Source organism: Olea europaea, unplaced genomic scaffold (assembly GCF_002742605.1).
Source record: "Olea europaea var. sylvestris unplaced genomic scaffold, O_europaea_v1 scaffold2613, whole genome shotgun sequence".
In the NCBI taxonomy this organism is placed as follows: Eukaryota; Viridiplantae; Streptophyta; class Magnoliopsida; order Lamiales; family Oleaceae; genus Olea; species Olea europaea.
This window is the reverse complement of record NW_019244456.1, coordinates 5,146-28,067: the sequence shown is the minus strand read 5'-3', so window position 1 is coordinate 28,067 and position 22,922 is coordinate 5,146. Positions and strand designations below refer to the sequence as shown.

Genomic DNA, 22,922 nt, shown 5'->3' with positions numbered 1-22,922 from the left:
TCACAAAATTAAATAAGTTGCCAACTTCAGTTTTGAAGATAATGGACTAAATCAGAGCAATTAAGATGTTAGCAAATTCCCAGTCCAGATTCGACGTGGGACTGTATTTAGGGCCTATTTGACTCACATTCTTTCAAAAAAAATATATGCTTAAACAGTAATTTGATATTATTTTAATCACACATTCTTCAATAAAATAATATTACACGTAAATCCAAATTTTTTCCTTATTTCATAACCATACATTCCCATCAATACACTATTCAAAAATGTACTATTGAGTGGTCGGCACTTCATTGGTCAGAAATGGCGAACCATACATTCTTCTCTTTGATTTCGAACTATGAATGTAAGATCTTGGTTATGGCTGTGTTATAATAATTAAATTAGACTAGTTAGTTCAATCGAATAAATTGGAAATTGGGTTATAATCAAGTTCAACATCCAGACAAGGTATAAATTAAAACGTTGAATTTTATTGCTTTGTTAGAACAGGGACCGAATTGGAATGCGAATTCGTTGTTTAGACACATATTACTCCTACTCTATCCCAAGGATTTAGGCTCCATCTTGTATATGTCTGTCAAGTATAGAAATCGTCCGATAATGTTATTTTGCAACATTGGTGTTACACCAGTTTAAATGACACTAAATGAAACGTAATAATTAAATATATCACATACTTTCATATTTAATTGAATTTATCACATAATAATACATACATCGATGCTTTAGCATCACTAATACTATATAGCATTATTTAACGGTTGTCTACTAACAATTGTTTGCCTTCTAAATGAGGAAAACTTTGATGTGACAATTGCACCAACCTACATGATATGACAATTGAATGGGAAGCCACTTCTTCAGGTAGCCCACCCTCACCCATAAGGTGAGGCCACCTCTTAACTTGAAGTGTAAAGAGAGAGAAAATCAAGTCTCGAGATGACCTCACCTCATTAAGTATTAGTGGGCCACCTCATCTGGTGATAACTCTTTATTCTACGATCGCACCACGTAAGACAATGCGACCATCCCGCCAAAATTTTTCGTAAGTTGTCCAAATCAAGGCTGCTTTATTTTATTAATTGAAACCCCCGTTACACCATCAAATTGATTTTAGGTCTCCACTAACTTCACCTCCAGAGTCACTGAACTTCATATTTTGCTGGTACATGCTATTGTTTTTCAATTAATTAGCCACGGTCTTTTTCCAATCCATTGACTTGGGTTGGTTTGTTGTTTCCATAATGCTTCTTTCGAATAAATTTACAGCGTAAACACATACCGTGCTAAAGATTGGGGACTGTAGCAGCAATGTAATTTGGGTCTAACTCTTCCATATTCATCAATCACCAAATCAACATTGAAGGAAAATGAGACCAACATATAAAAGATATTGATAAAATGGGAAGACCTTAATTTACAAAGAGTCTTTAAACAGGAATCAGGGTTTAAGCTCTGTACAAAAAAAGATAAAAGAACATTTTGAACTTTTGAAATCTGAACATTCTACCATACTATTTCCCTCTCCCACCATCACTATCTCTTACTTATAGCAGAATCAAATAAAGACTATGAGATTACAAAATGAAAGCAAGGGGCTATTTTTCGCTCATGAAATCACTAATAAACACGACTCTACAATTGAGATTAACGGCGAGTCCTATATACAGATGAATGGAGCACATACCATTAACATAAGTTCACAAGACGTAACAATCCAGAGAAACTCCATTCCCTCACGGTTACTGGGCTCGTTGAGAAGTAAATAATCTGCTGCTCAGTCATGTATCGAGCGGACCTAGTGAGAATACACTCTAACAAAGAGAAACACATGAGCAAGTAAATAGACTATTAGATCTTATAAAGGGAGAAAAGATTACTATCTCGAATTTTTTAAGAAAAGTTACCTATTCTGAAAGTAGATCTTACTTGGCTGTCAAAATTATTTCCATTTTAACCACAATAAAAAAGCTGATTATTGTGAAACTTGTGACGTTGAGAGTTAACTTTTTAAGCATAACTACTAAACAAGGTGTTAATTTTTGAAAAACTCAATAAAGAAAAAGTACAAATACCTTAATAGTCACGGCATCATAGTAAGGCCAAATATATCATGTCGAGGTTGTCAAAAATTGGTGAAACCGTAATACCCTAGCTTGGTTATTGCATGACGATCTGTCCCCCAATTGGTTCCTTCTCCTCCCCAAACGAATAAAAAAGTCCTCTGTGTCCAGGACATAAGATATCTGAAAGCAAATTTTGTAATTAGAGGCATAATTTTTCATGAAATAAATAGATCACTTAATCTGGGAGATTCCACTTGAGCAAAGTAATTGGAAACTTCAACCAGAGGGCATTCAAATAATTTAGACATAATATCATGGCTACAAGCAAAGAGAACCGGACTAGCATACTACAAGCAATAAAATTAATTCAAGACGTAAGTATCATGAAATTAATTCAAGACGTAAGTACTCATGGTTGTGTAACAAGCAATAAAAGCGTCAGCTTATTGAAATCAACAGGCATCAATCAACACCTAATTCAATGAAGATTACATTGAACTAGAAATTATTCATATTTGTAAATGAACGGATCATAGGATCTTAGTGTAGGTGCAAGATACCATAATAGGATAAAGAATACCTTGGATGAGTTGGATGCCATCTTACATTCCAAACCATTAATCGATAGAACATTTTTTGCAGCCATACACAAAGCAGAAGATTCATCGAGATTGGCATATTTATGCATATTCCTGCACGTGTTATGAACAGATTAAACATCCAATTGACAAAATTAATTAATTTCTGCGTAAATCAAGATCAGTAACAGAAAACAAGGAAAAAAAATCAAGTACCACCAGACACATGAGAAAAAAAATTAGCTAATATGTTCCTCCCTTTCTAATTCATTTTATCGGGTTATCAATTCTTTTTACAATATTAGCATCAGCAAAACAGTCCTGTCCATCCAAAGTTGATGAAGATTCTTAAAGATATCATACTTGTCTTTCCAAATTAGGAGTTATTTTATTTCAATTACTGTAATTTTCTATTTTGACTAAAGTTAAGTTTTATTTCCTTAGTTGGTTTCCTTAAATTACACCAGGCAAGCCCCGATAGAAAAAGCGGTAAAAAAATACTGGACCTTATCTTTAAATTTGTGTTCCTATTTTGTGCATTAACTGTTCATATAAAAACGTTTTATGCATTGTAATTTTTGTTATATCATCTTTAATTTCAACATACATGAACAACTCATATGTGAAGCCTCCAAGGCAATGCTTAAAAAGGTAACAGAGTACCGAGGCATTTTAACTTCATGAGACAAGAACTAAGCCCCACAGTAAACCAAGACAAAGTCAAGTTATTATTAAAATGCAAAATAAGCTCATAAAAAATCAAGTTCATAAAAGAACAAATTAAAGTGTACAAACAAACAAAAGAAAAATCTATAAAGTTACAAGAAAAATGAGCTATTATTTCAGTTTGATGGCGGCAATGTATTATTTCCAAAGTGGGCGTATGAGGAAAAAAACATTTTATTTAACATTTATAAGGGCAACGGGCTATTCCCAAAATGGGTCAATCAGTATTTTTGTGTTTTTAGGTCCCCAAAAGCAAAGTAAATAAGTTTTAAGAATCAAAAAGCATGCACCATGCAAACTTTGGGTGAGTGCTTTAAGGCACGAATCTCAAACTCCTCAGTTATACACCTCCAAAAATTGCCTCACGATCAGTGCTTTCTTTGAGGACTCTTTTGCTCACCTCACTCTGATGCGGGCACCCCAATGGAATTTTTAAAACCATGGCTCGTAAATATGCTGAGCCCTTAGCTAGATGCCACCATTGGGAACATTTAACCTTGCCTTATCAATACAACTATTCTCATTCTAGGAGGGCCAATGTTGAAAGAGTCCATTATGTTACTTAGGAAACCATATTCAATCGTGATACTTTAGTGAACCTAATGTGAGGCTTTCTTANCAATGTTGAAAGAGTCCATTATGTTACTTAGGAAACCATATTCAATCGTGATACTTTAGTGAACCTAATGTGAGGCTTTCTTATTTGTCTCAATACTCTTGAAAGCTTCTTTAAATTGCATAACATGAGTAACTCTTGCTCTATTCATGTTGCTGGTTTCACAATTGTAGGATCCACCAATGATTATTGGTAGTCTGTACTACGTAACATTAACCATCTCGATCAATGTCCTATCACTTTGTAGGATAGAATGAGATGAAATGAATATTAAGCAACGGATACATCCCTGCTCATCAAGACCAATTCTTTTTGCAATAAAGGCAATTTAATCCAACTATTATCGACTCCCCACGTCACAACTTCCAAATTAGTAAATGGCTTACTTCCTGAGCTTAAGCATCATATAAATTCATATCCCACCCCGAGACTTTAGACGAAGCTTACCCCTGAGCGTTACACTTAGAAAGATACTTCTACGTCAACACATCTCTAAACAACCGAAGAAGTAAATTCTCAGAGCTGAAAGTAAATCCCACAAAGCATACACCACATTTGTCACCTGATTCCCAAAGGTCTAATCCTACGCTTAGGAGTGAGAGTAGTTGGGTTAATCTTCCAAGATAAACTCTACAAACAAATCTACTTGCTAGAAAGCCGAACTTCATTTAGTGTATTGTTCTTCCAGTGTCCAGGCCATGTTCATTTGCTGTCCCAATTCTCAATTTTGTCACTTAGTTGAACTTTTAGATTCTGAATGTCCAAAACAGATTCCTGTCAAGAAACTCAATTTTCATTCTCCAAACCAAGAAGAAGATAGACTATTGCTACTGATCCCATAGAATGTTCCAATAGTAAGGACGAAAATTTTAAGTTCCATATGAGCCCTCAGCCCCTCACTTTGCCTATTGCGATCACACCTTTACTGGACACGGATAACAATGCCCCACTTGAAGAATTATTAAGATTTTCCACCCATGTAAACATTCCACAAGCCCTTGACTTAGTGCCAAAATCACTCTCTTAGTCCTTGATGTTACTTTCACATTGACTTTGTCCTAAAGTTTACTATGTTGTTTGATGGGTCCATGTCGCTTCAATATGTTTGCAAACCTTTCCAATTGTCATTAGACCGTCGACCATATTCACCATTTTCATGCTGAAGAATTACATTAGATATTATGAGATTTCTTTTAATGTTCACGGTAGGCACAAATACTTCAATGGGATTTTTATGTTATGCTTTGTGCACTATACTAAACATGCTAAGGAAAACGTTCTTGATCAATCGCATAAAATCAAATGCTCCTCTATTTTACTAGCTATCGCACTTGAATAGAATTGTTTCCTTGTCAAAGCACATTCAAGCCATTAATATTGCAATCATTTGTTCCAATCCAATGTGCTTGTCCTTCGTACTTTTCCCCCCCACTTTTTGTAGTTAGCTAATGATTCAGATGACACACACACTATGTTTCCATTAGGAGCTCAATATCGATTTTTAGTTAGGAAGAAAGATCATTCCCTCTAAAATGTTCTCATTCTATCTTGCCAAAGTCAACCTGGGAGAATCTCCAATCATTTGTTCCAATTCAATGTGCTAATCCTTCACTCTTGCTGCTTTTTTTAATTAGCTAATTCTTCAGAAGATATGAGCTCAATATTGATTATTGATTAGGAAGAAAGATCGTCCCCTTGGCAATGTTGTCTTAGTCTATCCTGCTGGGGCCGATTTCTCTAGACAGATGAGAAAGATGAGATTCATAGAGATTTCATAATATTATCTTGCCAAGTTTAGAGTTGTTCTATTTGGAATTATTAAAATTTCCTACTTCGACTAAATTTAGGTATTACCCTTGTTGGTTTCCTACTTAAACCAGACTAGGCAAAACCCCATGACAGGGTTTATGTACAGTATTATGCATTATATTGTACCGACTTCTGATGAATAGAAGAGACAATATTTCCACTCCAAATTCTCCTATGTCTAGTTTCTCTTCTTCCCCTCTTTATTCTCCTCTTCCCCTTCCCTTCTTCTACAACTCTACTGCAAGTATAGGGTTTGTTTATGCGCGTCCATTGTCAAAAGTATTAATGGAGTTGACAAACAAAAAAAATAGAATGTGCAGATGAGATACAAAGCAAACGTATTTCAGAATTGATGGATAACCTGTACTACTCATTTCACTCTAGCACTAGCAGGAATAATGAGTACCACGAGACTTTTTTTATAATCCATAACTCAAGTATAATTTGCACGGGAAAACTAAGACTCAAAAGCTGATACTTAGCATCAATTAAATCATGGGTATATACTAAAACATGCTGCTAGCATAGTCTAATTGTGTCTAATCATATCAGTCATAGAAACAAAGAGGTAAAGTCCCAAGCCTTGTTACAATAAAGAATCCAGCAGTTTATTAAAGGTCATAGTATTAAAAAAATTTAATTCCAAAAATCTAATTTCGTATCTCATATGGATATAAAATTAAATTAACTATTATGTACAAGAAACATGTATAATATACAAATAACACTCCACTCCTCATCTTCTTAGACGAAATTTGTTAAGCACAACAACAATTTTTTAAAGTTCATTATGGTAAGCAGGATGATGCTTATTTCTTAATTATGTGACGATGACAAATAACATCAATACCTCTTCAGCATAACCGGAGACGACTCCTTTCGTCCAGGAACAACTGGAAGATAATCATTATGGAGATAGTTTGCAAAGTTAGGGTCCATAGAAACGGCAACAACTTCAGACTTCTCATTTCCATCATCCATTAATTGGATAGACAAACAGGTGGGGAAAGATGTCTACAAGAAGCATGAAAATAACTAATTATCTCCTTTTCAAATAAACACGATACAAATATATAGTGACATATAACTAGAAGGAATCAATCAAAGTATCAAGAAACCTACACATTCTATCCGGTATATATTCTCGTCGTTCAAAAGGACATGAACATTTTCGTAATAAACCAAATCAACATAACTCTCAGGTTTTCTAGATTTTTCATACTCATACAATTGAAGCAGCTTGAAGTCCACCTCCTCACTGGAAACGGTTTGGAGCTGTAAAGAGAAACATTATTCAAACAATACACTTTTAAGCAGAGAAGAAATGGAAAGGCAGTAAAACAATTTTTAGGAAGCTTACCTGTTTGACTAACTTATATATCAGCTTATCCAATGTAAATAGCACATAAGACTGATTTCCAAGTAGTGATCGACAATCATCCTCAAATTTTGCATTATCAGAAGATCCATCAAGCAAACTAAACAGTGCACTCATGAATCTGCATTTATCATGTTCCACTAGAATTAATGGAATTCAATATAACTCCCAAACTCATTATATACTATTTTTTTAATCACCTTGCATAGGGATCAGAGCATGTGTCCTTTGTGCTTCTCCATTTGGATTCAGCAGATGCTGAGTTCACCTTAGCTGATAATATCCTCTCATATAGTGTCTGGAAGAATTAACAACAAATCATGTAAAATAAAATAAAGAAATGAAAAGCGTAAACCTAAAACCAACACGCATGCTATAATTCTAGAGATTAGTTCTTTTATTCTTTAAGATTTTTTGGAGCGGGTTTTGGGGCAAGGAAGCATTTCCACTTGGATCAAATAAACAGAGAGGAAAAATAAATAAATAAATAAGTTTATTGTAACCTTACCTGGTGCAGCCTGAAAAGCACGTAAAAGGTGTCGTTCCCATAAAAAATATGTCGATCTGTTTTCCCATCACTTAGTAGCGGAGAAGCCACATACTTTGACAAAGGCTGACAAGTCAGTAGGAAACGATCAGACTGTGGCACTGATACACCATCTCCTCCAACACAGTGATCTTCATCCAGATTTTCAGCCTCACCTTCGCTCTCATCTTTAACATCATGTTCTCCATCTTCCTCGTGCTCTTCCCTGGAGCACTCATCAGCAGCAGACTCACTTCCTGAAACATCTTCACCAGCCTCAGAGACATTTTCACTGTCCTCGTCATCAGCATCTCCATCTGGAGAAATTTCTTCGTGGCCACCTGTTTCATATTGCATGCTATCATTGCAGTGATTTTTTTTACGAGCGGTTTGTAAACTGCCATCCGCATAGGTGGCAAAATTGTCTTCAAAATCACCAGTTGGTGATAGCTCGCCTTCTTCTTTCTCATTTTTGCAGGGATCAATAGAACCTTTATTATATCCATTATGTCTGGATCCTTCTTCAAACCCTCCATTTGCAGATTGATTCAACTTTGACGTTTCACCATCCTATTTCAGAAAAAGAAAAATAAATATGTCAAGATAAAAAGAAAAACCAACATGCTTTAACCACCCCCACCCCCACAAACAAACAAATGGGATGCAATAAAAGCATTTTCGATGCTTGTATTGATGGATTCATTAAAGGATTCCATTAACCCACGGTTCGGAACAAATGATTGGCAGTGACTAATTATGATAAAAAGAGATGCCTATTTCAGAACATATTTGGGATCCAAATGACAGGCTACAACCATATGCTCATACCTCCAAGGACATTAAATCTTCCATATTAGGCTTGGCTCCATGACCTTCCTCAGTAGGACTGTTACTAGCTCGCGAATGATTTGCAGCACATCCTTGAAGTTCAAAATATATATCCATGATTTTGACCCAAAAAAAAAGAAAGAAAGAAAGAAAGAAAAAAGAAAAAAATAAGTAAGATCATAACCAATCGATAAATAGATGGAAGATAATCTACGCAATACTATCATGAATCAGCTGTACAAGAATATCAAAATGCCAATCTATCTTCACAAATCACCAATAACATACAAGCCATAACCGTTGCCCCCACATGCATACCATGATTAGTATCTGGTCCTCTAGTAACAGCTGTGTCAGAGTTGGTTAATCTTTCGCCAGAAGCCACAGTTGATCCACCGGCTTTAGCCAGCACACCACCCCCATTTGTAAAGTCAGTCTTGCAGGAATTTACTTGGTGAGGTGAAGCATTTGGATCTCCATTGCAGATAGGCTTTGGCTGCTTTAAGTCTATGGTATTAGCATCAACACTGGGTCTTTCATCAATTTCAACTATTCTTGTTGCGGCATTTTTCGCAGTTCGGCACTTAGAGGCACCATCATCTTCAGTAGCCTCTGTACCATGAGGCCGAGTACGAACCCCCAACATCGGCTCAAGAAAAGAGGTCCAGAACCTTAGTACCTTATTTAATTGTTCCTTCGTCGAGCAGACCTCTTCACACGAATACTTAACAATTTTATACACGTCTTCATGAACATCAACATCAGCATATTGGAAATCAAGATTTGGACTGATGAAATGTCTGCTTCCAGCAGCAATACTGATAAGTACATCATCCTCTTTCTGATTTTTCTCCTTGACATCTTTGATCTCTGCAACTAAGGCTGTCCATCAAAAGAATGAAAAAATAGCTATGAGAACCAGAAAATCAATTGAGAGCACCATTCGCAGTCTCCAAATAATCCAAATAGTGACTCATATAAATAATCGATCCATCCATGATCCAGAAGAAAATTATAACGTTTTCAATGAGGGGAGATAGAATCACAATTTGTATATGCTTAAAATGTTACACAGGCAAGAGATAACTAAAAGGGACATTAAACAACAATAAGTGTGAGGCATTGGTATCAATTAGTAAAAGGTGGCAGTATATTTCAGAGAAATTATATTCCCAATGATAACAAACAATTTTTTTGCAAATGTGAAGAGGCAAAAGGAGATGGAAATGTTTCCTGGCAAATTTCCCAAGGAAGAAAATACAATGATCCTGCAGATCTAAGCCATGAGGTTGTGGCATTAACGGTTGTATGAAAGCATGCAACTGGTGATCTGATCCATGAGGTTGTGGCATTAATGGTTGTACTAAAGCATACAACTGGAGATGAGCCAAAAGATTGTTGTAGTGACAGTGACACTGGAGTCACCAAGCACAGTAAATGGCATCAAAGACAATGGAGCAGCAATAACAAAGACAATAGCCATGACTAGTTAAAATGCTGATGATAAAAACACACAAATCAAGAAATATCATTCTAAAATAATTGAATATAGTTTCTCACTAACTTCTTGATGCACAACAACACTGCAGCAAAATTTCCACTGAATGCAAAAGGCTAAATTTGAAATCATTTCATCATGAACATGCAACCATTTAATGAAATAATAGATATTCCACCCAAATGTTAACATTATCATATTGCATTTTTATAATGATTGGACAAGAAAATGAAAAGTAATATAACAAATTCATATCACCAGATGAAACAATAGATCATATATAACATCAATGCTCAACTTACATTTTGTGCTCAAGTTCTTTGAATCTTGTTGCCTGAAATAGAAGCTACGGTGATCAAGAGACTTGTAATGGTTCTTAGAATAAATCTCAGCCCAAACTTTGTTAAAATCTGAACGACACTTAGTCCATTCCTCTTGCTTCTGCTTAAGGCGGGTTAGAATAACAGGTAACGCAAGGGGTGGATTTTTACGCAATATGTCCATCACATCAAGACCATGATCACCATATAGACGTTCAATGCATCTCAAGTTTAGAGCTAAAAACCAAGAGGAAGAACCCATATATCAGTAAAAATACATGAATATATATACATAAATACATACACATATACATATGTACGCGTGTCCCCGTGTGTGTTTAATTGAATGAGAGGACTGGATTGGACAAAATAGCTTTCGAGCGCAAATATATATCCTCAATACCACAATTGCACACCTGTAAAATGCTCCTCAATACGTATGGGACCATCTGAACCAATTGAAAGATTATTGATACTGTTCAAGAGTTCCTCTGCACGCTTTGCAGTCGAACTCACAGACTCCAACAACATGTCTAGTTCGAATCTGAAACATCCAACAGAAATCCGATGAACAAAGGAAAACCTCCAATTAGGAAAAGCTCAGGCTCATCATGTTGGAAAAACACTAGAAAATATGGAAGCACAGGTTGAGGTGGTAATACCAAGAGTAGATATTCCCTAACAAGCAGGGATTCGGATGCGTAATTCGAATATGATATGATACAAATACATTGATATAACTTTTTTTAAAAATTAGAATACGCGGATATATAAATATATAACAGAAGCATGATAATAAAAATAATACCTTCCAGCTCTAAAAATAATACTAAAGCATTTTATTCTAATCCTTAATCGTCCCAACTTCATTTTCTTCAACATTACCCATATCAGCCTCGTCATTATCATTAAAAATAATACCTTCCAGCTCTAGCTCATCTAATAACAGATTAGCAATATCAAGTAATCTAACACTTTCAAGAATATCAAATGAGTCTTCGGCGTCCCACATTTTGAATTCTCCTTTGATTTAATATTATTATCTATTTAAATTTTACAAAAATAAAAATATATTTGTCAACTATTAACACGATTTTACATGTATTAAGAGAGTTAATACCATTGCGTATTTCCAAAAAAAAAAAAAAAAGGAAAAATTCCAGCTTTCAGTTAAATTAAAACTTCAGTTGTGTATTTCCAATAAATATTAACTATTTTCAATAAATTATTGATAATAACAATTGTTATCTATTAAGTAAATTTTTTTGTTAATCTAAAGCCAATAATAATGAGTTTTAAAAGAGTTTAAAACCAGTAAAACTCTCCTTCATGAGTTCTAATCCTGCAATAAAACTAAAGTGCTAACGCACCAACTATTATTGGTCGACAAAGCGTCCTTTTTGATTTGATGCCAAAAGATTTCAACAATTGAATAAGGCTTGAAACTTTTTTTGTTGCATTGCCACCAGAGAGGATAGTAAGGTGCCGATTGGTATAAAAAAATAATTAAAAATACGTATAGAAAATTTAAAAAATATAACAAACATAGAATAATTAAAAAACACATATCCGATATGTATCGAAGCGTATAGGAGACTGTCCAAACTTGGATACATATCGAATACGGGGTACATAATGAATTTACAATTATCCATGCTTCTTATGATATTTCACTCCTGAAACTTAAATATGTAGCAGAGCAAAAAAGTGTTTACTCAATGTATGCCAGAAGATAATGACTAGAAGTCACCAGCATAGGGGGGAGAGGCAAGATGAGCTCAACTTCCTCTTTTTATGTTACCAAGGTCATGGGATCAAAGACCAGCTCTAGACCATATAGGGGAGGACAACAGGATGAGTTAAAAATTGGGAAGGTGGCATACCTATCATCTTCGCATCTAAACAGGCTTTCTTCATACTGGTTTCTACGCATGTGTTTAAAAGAGTAATCCTCACTACCAGATGTGACAGATACCCAATGATCATTTAGAACCAGACCACCAAGCTCCGACCTCTGGCTTGCTGAAGTTATTGGATACTGCATAGATAAATATATAAAAGGAATGTCAAAAAAAAAAAAAATAATAATAATAATAATAAAACATGATTTCTTAAATTAAACTGATATATACTTTTCACTTCATAAAGTAACAAAACTATTAGGCTAGAAAAATAGTACATAAGCTGAAGAAAGAGAAGAGAAAAGCAAATATTCATACATCCTCAGGAAGAAGCCGATAACTGGGAGTGCAACTTTGACAGTTAGAAAGGTCAAGCTCCTGAATGGATTTTCCCCAGTACTTCAAATTGTACCTATCCTTTTCTTTACCTGCATCTAATTCACGCTTCTGTTCTTTATCTTTGTCCTCTATTCTCAAGTCCTTTGAAGAATGTCCTTCATTCCATAATGATTCTGCTAATAGAACAAATTCCTTAGAATACACATCAAGAAAAGTGAACCGCAACTTACCGCTTATCATGAAGTTGTACTTTTTTCTACTCAAAAAAAGGAGTGTCTTTTTTACATTTTTCTTATGTATTTGCATTTGCATTTTCCTTTTTCTATTTTATTTGGGTGGGCTGAGGTTACTTCTCTCCTCTGAAATTCAAGAAATAAGTACGATACATGCGATACATAAAAGTAACATGGAAACAAATAGCAGGAAAATTACATACTTTTGCCCATAACACCAGCAAGAAATCCATCTGCAAAACAAACACCAAGTCAGAACTAGAAACAAAAAAAATCAAAACGTAAAATGTTACACACGACAAAACATTAGCAATACCAATTCGTTCACAGCGTTCCAAAAATTCATTGAATCCCTCCATGAGATCAGGATATTTACCCAGTAAATCAGCAACCTGAAAATAACTCATGTTAGTAACAGATAAAGAAGTGCATTTACATGTTGCCACCAAATAAAAAATAGGACAGAGCCTGAGTAAACATGATAGATAGGCAAAGGAAGAGCAGCGATTCAATATTCAGAGGTTCAATTTAAAGCAAGATAAATGTTGCCATTAAATAGAGAGATGATAGAAAATTAAAATGCAAGTTGGAGCATATACTACTATTATGTAAATCAATTGTTGGAATAGGGGCATAATTAAGATGGTTTTTGAACAAAATGAACTGAATAAAAATATAAATTAAGAGCTATTGATATCCAAAAAGTGGCTAGTGAAGTGTTGAAACACAACAAAAGATGGAATGATATTCATACCAAACTCTGTAATTCTTTTCTTGTGATTATTTCGGTGCTATAAATATGAAGACATTTCAGAAATGCCTGGTAATCATCCGAACTGCGTAACCTCTCCTTAACTTTTTCACAGAAGGTGAACTCTTGGCTGTACATGCCTGAAATGATAAATCCAACCAAATTTTAAAAGGCTCGTTAACAAGTCAACCATAACCATATGAGCTATTGCAATCTACATAAACACATATTGTAACGTCTTTTTCTTGAAACATAAACTTAAAAAATATAGTTGTACTCATAAATAATTTCTAAATTTTACTCTCTCTTTATTTTAGAGGGGTGTTAAGATAAATCATTAAAAAAATTATAGTGCACTTAAGGATTTTTCAATTATACTAATTTCCTACAAAGAAAACAAAAAACACAAAAAATCCCAGGATTCCACTGTTGCAGAAATATGGGCATGCAAGTTGATACCAGAATTGGACAATTACTCTATATTCTAATAAAATATAGGGGCCTCGTTCACTCACTTTTCAATGTATCTTTATCATCACAGGAAGCCAAATTAGAATTCCCTCCAAAGTCATCAACCTTTCGGGAAGATTTCTTTTTCTCCGAAAGCCGATGCATGCTAGTGTCCCCATTGTTTTCATTGTCAGGTTCCCTGTCATCGTGATCACGATATCTCTTATCCTTGTTCTCCTTGTCAGCACGCTTCTTCTTCATCACTGTTTTATCATCATCCAGATCTAGGCGCTCAACACTAAGATCACGTTCTCCATGGGGACTAATAATCCTATCCCTCCGCAAACGTTGCTAAATGTTGTAGGCCATCTCATTTAGAAACAAGAAATGATAAAACAGATACATAAAGAAAAACAAGTGTACAAAATTATAACCTTATCTACATGGGATTGCCGCATTGTGGGCATTGCAGAGCTCCTCTCATCATAATGATTGAATGGACGCCGTCCAAAAGAAGCATGTGCCACTGATGCTGTAGCTGAAGTATCTGGCAAAAATCTAGTGAACTCCTCAAGGAGATCTGGTTGGTCATTAAAAAGGGCCTCAACCTGCAAATGGATTTTACAAACTAAAATAATTAGAAGCACCACAAAAATCTAGAAATTGACAAATTCCAAGGAGTCTGCTTATTCTATTCAACACAAAACATTTCAACAAGATGCATATACCTCTTGGTAAACCTCAGTGATACCCTTGTGTTCCTTCCGATACATATTCAAGATGTCAAGGAATGATTTATAAACATGATCATCATTTTGGAATCGTTTCTGCAGGTGCACAAAGTCCAGTAGGATATTGGTATTTATATTCTATTTAGAAACTTTATTTCAAACCCCTTACTGTGTAAGTGATAAGAAATTTTCACCTTAATCTTGTTTACAAAACTTATAGCCTCTTCAAACTCGACCGTCCTTTTTGGAGCCTCTTCCTCATCAGTAAGGGTGATTTCATAACCCTTGGGCAAGAATGTATTGAACCCAAGGATAAGATTAGGATGCCCCTTAAATAACTCTTTCACCCGTCCTATAACACCAGCTGTATCAATTCTGCAAGTAACATATTAAAATGAAGTTGCTAAAAAGTGATCCATTCAATAGTAATATGCACAAGCTAATCTTAACAAGGAAGATGATTTACTTTTGTCCCTTGAAATCTTTCATGACATCAAGGAACCGGTCATATTTTTCTCTTTCATCTTGGAACATGTCCTTGACTTCCTTCAAATAACTTAGGGCATCATTGGTTGTAAGCTTTTGTGTACTACCACCAGCACCACCACCGACATTGCCACTACCTCCAGCAACAGCACCACCTCCTCCAACACCGCTACCGCTGCCGCCGCCGCCGCCAGGGGCATGTGACAGCCCATAGCTTTATTACAAGGAAATTTAAAATACACACGTCACAATGATAATTCAAAAATAGATACAACTGAAACTTAATTAGACAACACGTGCACTGCACACATGAGCTCTAATTAATTATTAGTTCTCTCCCTTGTGCACTTAAATTTACTTTTCCAGAAACCATAATTCCCATTTATAAAGGATGGTCAAGGACCCTTGAATGAAGTATGCGTCTAGATAGTCAATGCTTTCACTTATCCATTATGTTACACTTAGAAGAGCACAGGCAAGAATGCTAACAGAGAATACCTTCGGAAGAGAGTCAAGAGACACAAGACCGTATGAGTACTCTCCTCCACCGAAAATATCACTATCATATCATTGGCTGCTATGTTTGTTCCTAAAGGTCGTTAATTTCCACTACTACGACTACCAGTCAGGTTCAATGTAAAAACCTCCGTTCAATACAGCCAAAAAAATAATTGAGACGTTTATAACTTTGAACCGTTCCCATGAATCCCATCGCCCATAGAAAAAAGGAAATAATACTTACTCCGTACCACAAAGATATGCTTGTTTCCATTTTCACAAAGATTAAGAAAAGTAATTTATTGGAAAACAATCTCCTAATATACCTTTACATAAAATAATGATATAAATAGTAGTTCAAATTTGTTAATAATAAAGTACATTAAATAGGGATATATTAGTAAACTAAGAAATTAATTATATTTTCAATGAGGAAAGTGGCCTATAATTTGGGACTGACGAAAAAAGAAAAGCAAGCCTATCTTTGTGGGACTGAGGGTGTAATAACTATAAAATAAATTGATAATAAACCCCAAAGCAAAGCAGCGCCACGTCTAAAGACCCAAACTTTATTTCCCTATCGGCCCATCACACCTACCACCACCCCCCAAAAAATTAAAAATAAAACAAGAACTCTCAGCTACCCTAGATGATAGTATAACCTAATTCTTCCTATTTCCGGTGCTTGATAATAAACCCCAAAGCAAAGCAGCGCCACGTCTAAAGACCCAAACTTTATTTCCCTATCGGCCCATCACACCTACCACCACCCCCCAAAAAATTAAAAATAAAACAAGAACTCTCAGCTACCCTAGATGATAGTATAACCTAATTCTTCCTATTTCCGGTGCCATCTCTCTTACTGCTGTTAAGGAGAACTGACGGAGTTTCTATAGAAGAGCAAAAATGTTATCCACTAGCTCTGATCGTCAAAATTTTACTTGAATCGAAAACAAGTAACTTTTAAATTCAACACCACATAGTTTATCTTCGAACAAAAGACCGCTACTACCGAGAAAAAAATCACGATACCACAGATGAATATAATAAATCACAAGAAACGAACCAATTCCATATATACAAATATTAAAGAGCTTACGATTCTCCACGAGAAGACGAAGAACCCAATGGCCGCTTAAATTGAGGGTTCACATAAACCTCCTCTCGTGATCGCTTCATTCCTGCAATAACAAACAAAAATCATCAAAATAAAACAAACCGTAAAATTCAAACGCGAGATGAACAAAAAGAAAGTTTAGAAGAAAAAAAAACACTTCTCACAGAAACTGACCAGTAAAGTTCTTTACCTTCAGAAAGGGAAAAACAGCGAACAGATCTAATCTTAACCAACCAAATATTGAAAGATCAGTTCAATTCTTTGGATCGAATTGTTTTCTGAATTTTTCCTTCTTTTACTTTCCCCTTCTTTCTAACTTTCTCTCTCTAACCTTGAGAGAACTCTAACAATAACAATCAACTATACGAAAAAACGGAGGTGAAAAAACCGAAATCTCTCAATATGAGAAGAGGTATACTTACGTGTATAAGAGGATTAGAAGTAGAAATTTGGAAACTATTGGGCTTTTGCGCGAAAACAGAATAATTTGGGCTTTTGGACTTGCAAGATATGGGCTCTCGTAGCCCAAATTTCACTGCCAGCCTTTTCAAAAGTGGTATAACATCACAAAGGATAAATATATATGTGCAAACTATGGTTCACAAAATCTTTCACTCCCTCTCACATAATGTGTGAACCTCACATGTATTTAAAAAATGACGACTTGTGGTCCCCACTCCTAACGTGAATAGTAAGTAAAGAATTGTATAAAAAAATGTTTTTACATGTAGCATTGTCCAATCACAAATAGGAGTCTTTACATTTACCAAAAAAAATTTGACTTATTAATTTTTGAGCCACAATTTGTGGTCAAATGAGTAAGTCACAGTTACTTATTTTTAGAATTCAGATTATATAATGGTTCAAGAATGTAATAAAATAAGTACGATACATGCTATACATAAAGTAACATGGAAACAAATAGCAGGAAAATTACATACTTTTGCCCATAACACCAGCAAGAAATCCATCTGCAAAACAAACACCAAGTCAGAACTAGAAACAAAAAAAATCAAAACGTAAAATGTTACACACGACAAAACATTAGCAATACCAATTCGTTCACAGCGTTCCAAAAATTCATTGAATCCCTCCATGAGATCAGGATATTTACCCAGTAAATCAGCAACCTGAAAATAACTCATGTTAGTAACAGATAAAGAAGTGCATTTACATGTTGCCACCAAATAAAAAATAGGACAGAGCCTGAGTAAACATGATAGATAGGCAAAGGAAGAGCAGCGATTCAATATTCAGAGGTTCAATTTAAAGCAAGATAAATGTTGCCATTAAATAGAGAGATGATAGAAAATTAAAATGCAAGTTGGAGCATATACTACTATTATGTAAATCAATTGTTGGAATAGGGGCATAATTAAGATGGTTTTTGAACAAAATGAACTGAATAAAAATATAAATTAAGAGCTATTGATATCCAAAAAGTGGCTAGTGAAGTGTTGAAACACAACAAAAGATGGAATGATATTCATACCAAACTCTGTAATTCTTTTCTTGTGATTATTTCGGTGCTATAAATATGAAGACATTTCAGAAATGCCTGGTAATCATCCGAACTGCGTAACCTCTCCTTAACTTTTTCACAGAAGGTGAACTCTTGGCTGTACATGCCTGAAATGATAAATCCAACCAAATTTTAAAAGGCTCGTTAACAAGTCAACCATAACCATATGAGCTATTGCAATCTACATAAACACATATTGTAACGTCTTTTTCTTGAAACATAAACTTAAAAAATTGTACTCATAAATAATTTCTAAATTTTACTCTCTCTTTATTTTAGAGGGGTGTTAAGATAAATCATTAAAAAAATTATAGTGCACTTAAGGATTTTTCAATTATACTAATTTCCTACAAAGAAAACAAAAAACACAAAAAATCCCAGGATTCCACTGTTGCAGAAATATGGGCATGCAAGTTGATACCAGAATTGGACAATTACTCTATATTCTAATAAAATATAGGGGCCTCGTTCACTCACTTTTCAATGTATCTTTATCATCACAGGAAGCCAAATTAGAATTCCCTCCAAAGTCATCAACCTTTCGGGAAGATTTCTTTTTCTCCGAAAGCCGATGCATGCTAGTGTCCCCATTGTTTTCATTGTCAGGTTCCCTGTCATCGTGATCACGATATCTCTTATCCTTGTTCTCCTTGTCAGCACGCTTCTTCTTCATCACTGTTTTATCATCATCCAGATCTAGGCGCTCAACACTAAGATCACGTTCTCCATGGGGACTAATAATCCTATCCCTCCGCAAACGTTGCTAAATGTTGTAGGACATCTCATTTAGAAACAAGAAATGATAAAACAGACACATAAAGAAAAACAAGTGTACAAAATTATAACCTTATCTACATGGGATTGCCGCATTGTGGGCATTGCAGAGCTCCTCTCATCATAATGATTGAACGGACGCCGTCCAAAAGAAGCATGTGCCACTGATGCTGTAGCTGAAGTATCTGGCAAAAATCTAGTGAACTCCTCAAGGAGATCTGGTTGGTCATTAAAAAGGGCCTCAACCTGCAAATGGATTTTACAAACTAAAATAATTAGAAGCACCACAAAAATCTAGAAATTGACAAATTCCAAGGAGTCTGCTTATTCTATTCAACACAAAACATTTCAACAAGATGCATATACCTCTTGGTAAACCTCAGTGATACCCTTGTGTTCCTTCCGATACATATTCAAGATGTCAAGGAATGATTTATAAACATGATCATCATTTTGGAATCGTTTCTGCAGGTGCACAAAGTCCAGTAGGATATTGGTATTTATATTCTATTTAGAAACTTTATTTCAAACCCCTTACTGTGTAAGTGATAAGAAATTTTCACCTTAATCTTGTTTACAAAACTTATAGCCTCTTCAAACTCGACCGTCCTTTTTGGAGCCTCTTCCTCATCAGTAAGGGTGATTTCATAACCCTTGGGCAAGAATGTATTGAACCCAAGGATAAGATTAGGATGCCCCTTAAATAACTCTTTCACCCGTCCTATAACACCAGCTGTATCAATTCTGCAAGTAACATATTAAAATGAAGTTGCTAAAAAGTGATCCATTCAATAGTAATATGCACAAGCTAATCTTAACAAGGAAGATGATTTACTTTTGTCCCTTGAAATCTTTCATGACATCAAGGAACCGGTCATATTTTTCTCTTTCATCTTGGAACATGTCCTTGACTTCCTTCAAATAACTTAGGGCATCATTGGTTGTAAGCTTTTGTGTACTACCACCAGCACCACCACCGACATTGCCACTACCTCCAGCAACAGCACCACCTCCTCCAACACCGCTACCGCTGCCGCCGCCGCCGCCAGGGGCATGTGACAGCCCATAGCTTTATTACAAGGAAATTTAAAATACACACGTCACAATGATAATTCAAAAATAGATACAACTGAAACTTAATTAGACAACACGTGCACTGCACACATGAGCTCTAATTAATTATTAGTTCTCTCCCTTGTGCACTTAAATTTACTTTTCCAGAAACCATAATTCCCATTTATAAAGGATGGTCAAGGACCCTTGAATGAAGTATGCGTCTAGATAGTCAATGCTTTCACTTATCCATTATGTTACACTTAGAAGAGCACAGGCAAGAATGCTAACAGAGAATACCTTCGGAAGAGAGTCAAGAGACACAAGACCGTATGAGTACTCTCCTCCACCGAAAATATCACTATCATATCATTGGCTGCTATGTTTGTTCCTAAAGGTCGTTAATTTCCACTACTACGACTACCAGTCAGGTTCAATGTAAAAACCTCCGTTCAATACAGCCAAAAAAATAATTGAGACGTTTATAACTTTGAACCGTTCCCATGAATCCCATCGCCCATAGAAAAAAGGAAATAATACTTACTCCGTACCACAAAGATATGCTTGTTTCCATTTTCACAAAGATTAAGAAAAGTAATTTATTGGAAAACAATCTCCTAATATACCTTTACATAAAATAATGATATAAATAGTAGTTCAAATTTGTTAATAATAAAGTACATTAAATAGGGATATATTAGTAAACTAAGAAATTAATTATATTTTCAATGAGGAAAGTGGCCTATAATTTGGGACTGACGAAAAAAGAAAAGCAAGCCTATCTTTGTGGGACTGAGGGTGTAATAACTATAAAATAAATTGATAATAAACCCCAAAGCAAAGCAGCACCACGTCTAAAGACCCAAACTTTATTTCCCTATCGGCCCATCACACCTACCACCACCCCCCAAAAAATTAAAAATAAAACAAGAACTCTCAGCTACCCTAGATGATAGTATAACCTAATTCTTCCTATTTCCGGTGCCATCTCTCTTACTGCTGTTAAGGAGAACTGACGGAGTTTCTATAGAAGAGCAAAAATGTTATCCACTAGCTCTGATCGTCAAAATTTTACTTGAATCGAAAACAAGTAACTTTTAAATTCAACACCACATAGTTTATCTTCGAACAAAAGACCGCTACTACCGAGAAAAAAATCACGATACCACAGATGAATATAATAAATCACAAGAAACGAACCAATTCCATATATACAAATATTAAAGAGCTTACGATTCTCCACGAGAAGACGAAGAACCCAATGGCCGCTTAAATTGAGGGTTCACATAAACCTCCTCTCGTGATCGCTTCATTCCTGCAATAACAAACAAAAATCATCAAAATAAAACAAACCGTAAAATTCAAACGCGAGATGAACAAAAAGAAAGTTTAGAAAAAAAATAAACACTTCTCACAGAAACTGACCAGTAAAGTTCTTTACCTTCAGAAAGGGAAAAACAGCGAACAGATCTAATCTTAACCAACCAAATATTGAAAGATCAGTTCAATTCTTTGGATCGAATTGTTTTCTGAATTTTTCCTTCTTTTACTTTCCCCTTCTTTCTAACTTTCTCTCTCTAACCTTGAGAGAACTCTAACAATAACAATCAACTATACGAAAAAACGGAGGTGAAAAAACCGAAATCTCTCAATATGAGAAGAGGTATACTTACGTGTATAAGAGGATTAGAAGTAGAAATTTGGAAACTATTGGGCTTTTGCGCGAAAACAGAATAATTTGGGCTTTTGGACTTGCAAGATATGGGCTCTCGTAGCCCAAATTTCACTGCCAGCCTTTTCAAAAGTGGTATAACATCACAAAGGATAAATATATATGCGCAAACTATGGTTCACAAAATTTTTCACTCCCTCTCACATAATGTGTGGACCTCACATGTATTTAAAAAATGACGGCTTGTGGTCCCCACTCCTAACGTGAATAGTAAGTAAAGAATTGTATAAAAAAATGTTTTTACATGTAGCATTGTCCAATCACAAATAGGAGTCTTTACATTTACCAAAAAAAATTTGACTTATTAATTTTTGAGCCACAATTTGTGGTCAAATGAGTAAGTCACAGTTACTTATTTTTAGAATTCAGATTATATAATGGTTCAAGAATGTAATAATATTATACCGATATACAACATAATATGCCGTATCAAATGGATGGAACATTGAAAAACGCATCTCAATACAATTTATATCAAGAATATGTCTATTTTACTAATGAGAAATGCAAATTGCAATTAGCTACATTTGGTAGCAAAACGAAGGTGCGTGAACTTGAATTCATCCTTACAAAAATATAAACTAGAAGGTTATCACTCAAATCAAATGTTGATAGTCAAAAAGAGAATGTACAAATAGATAGAATGAAAAGAAAAAGAAATCTTAATCAGTGCTTTGATAATATCATCAGTAACAAGTAATAAAAGATGTACAAAACATGTGCATAATTAGCTGACGGAAAATAGACATAAATAAATCGTCAATCCAAAAGTAGCTGTACAAATGTGTCGAAAAAAGATAAAATATTAAATAGTGCACTATATCCAGAATATGAAACTTATGCTCAAGAAAATATAAATTATGGTTTTTTTAAAATTCACCAAACACAATGAAGATGCATTCATGGATCACGTGATTAAAATTTGAGATTTCATCTTAAAATATCAATCTTTTTAAGAAGGGTGGCACAATCTCTTATATATTG

At 34.9% G+C, this 22,922-nt stretch overlaps 2 protein-coding genes across 4 annotated transcripts; both read right to left on the bottom strand.

The window, feature by feature from the left end:
• Nucleotides 1-1,388: 1,388 nt before the first annotated feature.
• Nucleotides 1,389-17,241, bottom strand: LOC111383106 (paired amphipathic helix protein Sin3-like 2). Of its 2 annotated transcripts, none has more exons than XM_023007180.1 (24): nt 17,032-17,241; nt 16,840-16,921; nt 15,223-15,456; nt 14,951-15,131; nt 14,754-14,852; nt 14,460-14,633; nt 14,091-14,376; nt 13,579-13,715; nt 13,141-13,216; nt 13,028-13,057; nt 12,571-12,764; nt 12,235-12,389; nt 10,768-10,895; nt 10,334-10,588; nt 8,852-9,415; nt 8,534-8,625; nt 7,688-8,275; nt 7,380-7,477; nt 7,162-7,300; nt 6,924-7,076; nt 6,652-6,815; nt 2,653-2,764; nt 2,082-2,252; nt 1,389-1,820 (listed from the first exon to the last, which is right to left on the bottom strand). In XM_023007180.1, the coding sequence occupies exons 2-23, from the start codon at nt 16,917-16,919 to the stop codon at nt 2,118-2,120; spliced, it is 4,074 nt and encodes a 1,357-aa protein (XP_022862948.1). In that variant the 5' UTR covers nt 16,920-16,921; nt 17,032-17,241; the 3' UTR covers nt 1,389-1,820; nt 2,082-2,117. The 2 variants fall into 2 exon arrangements, with proteins under 2 accessions (XP_022862948.1, XP_022862947.1); XM_023007179.1 differs by having other exon boundaries at nt 17,048-17,241.
• A 510-nt stretch (nt 17,242-17,751) lies between these two features.
• LOC111383107 (paired amphipathic helix protein Sin3-like 2) lies at nt 17,752-21,851 on the bottom strand. 2 transcript variants are annotated; one of them, XM_023007182.1, is made up of 10 exons: nt 21,632-21,851; nt 21,440-21,521; nt 19,989-20,222; nt 19,717-19,897; nt 19,520-19,618; nt 19,226-19,399; nt 18,857-19,142; nt 18,350-18,486; nt 17,912-17,987; nt 17,752-17,828 (listed from the first exon to the last, which is right to left on the bottom strand). In XM_023007182.1, exons 2-10 carry the CDS (start codon nt 21,517-21,519, stop codon nt 17,791-17,793), a joined length of 1,305 nt encoding a protein of 434 aa, XP_022862950.1. In that variant the 5' UTR covers nt 21,520-21,521; nt 21,632-21,851; the 3' UTR covers nt 17,752-17,790. The 2 variants fall into 2 exon arrangements, with proteins under 2 accessions (XP_022862950.1, XP_022862949.1); XM_023007181.1 differs by having other exon boundaries at nt 21,648-21,851.
• Nucleotides 21,852-22,922: the final 1,071 nt, after the last annotated feature.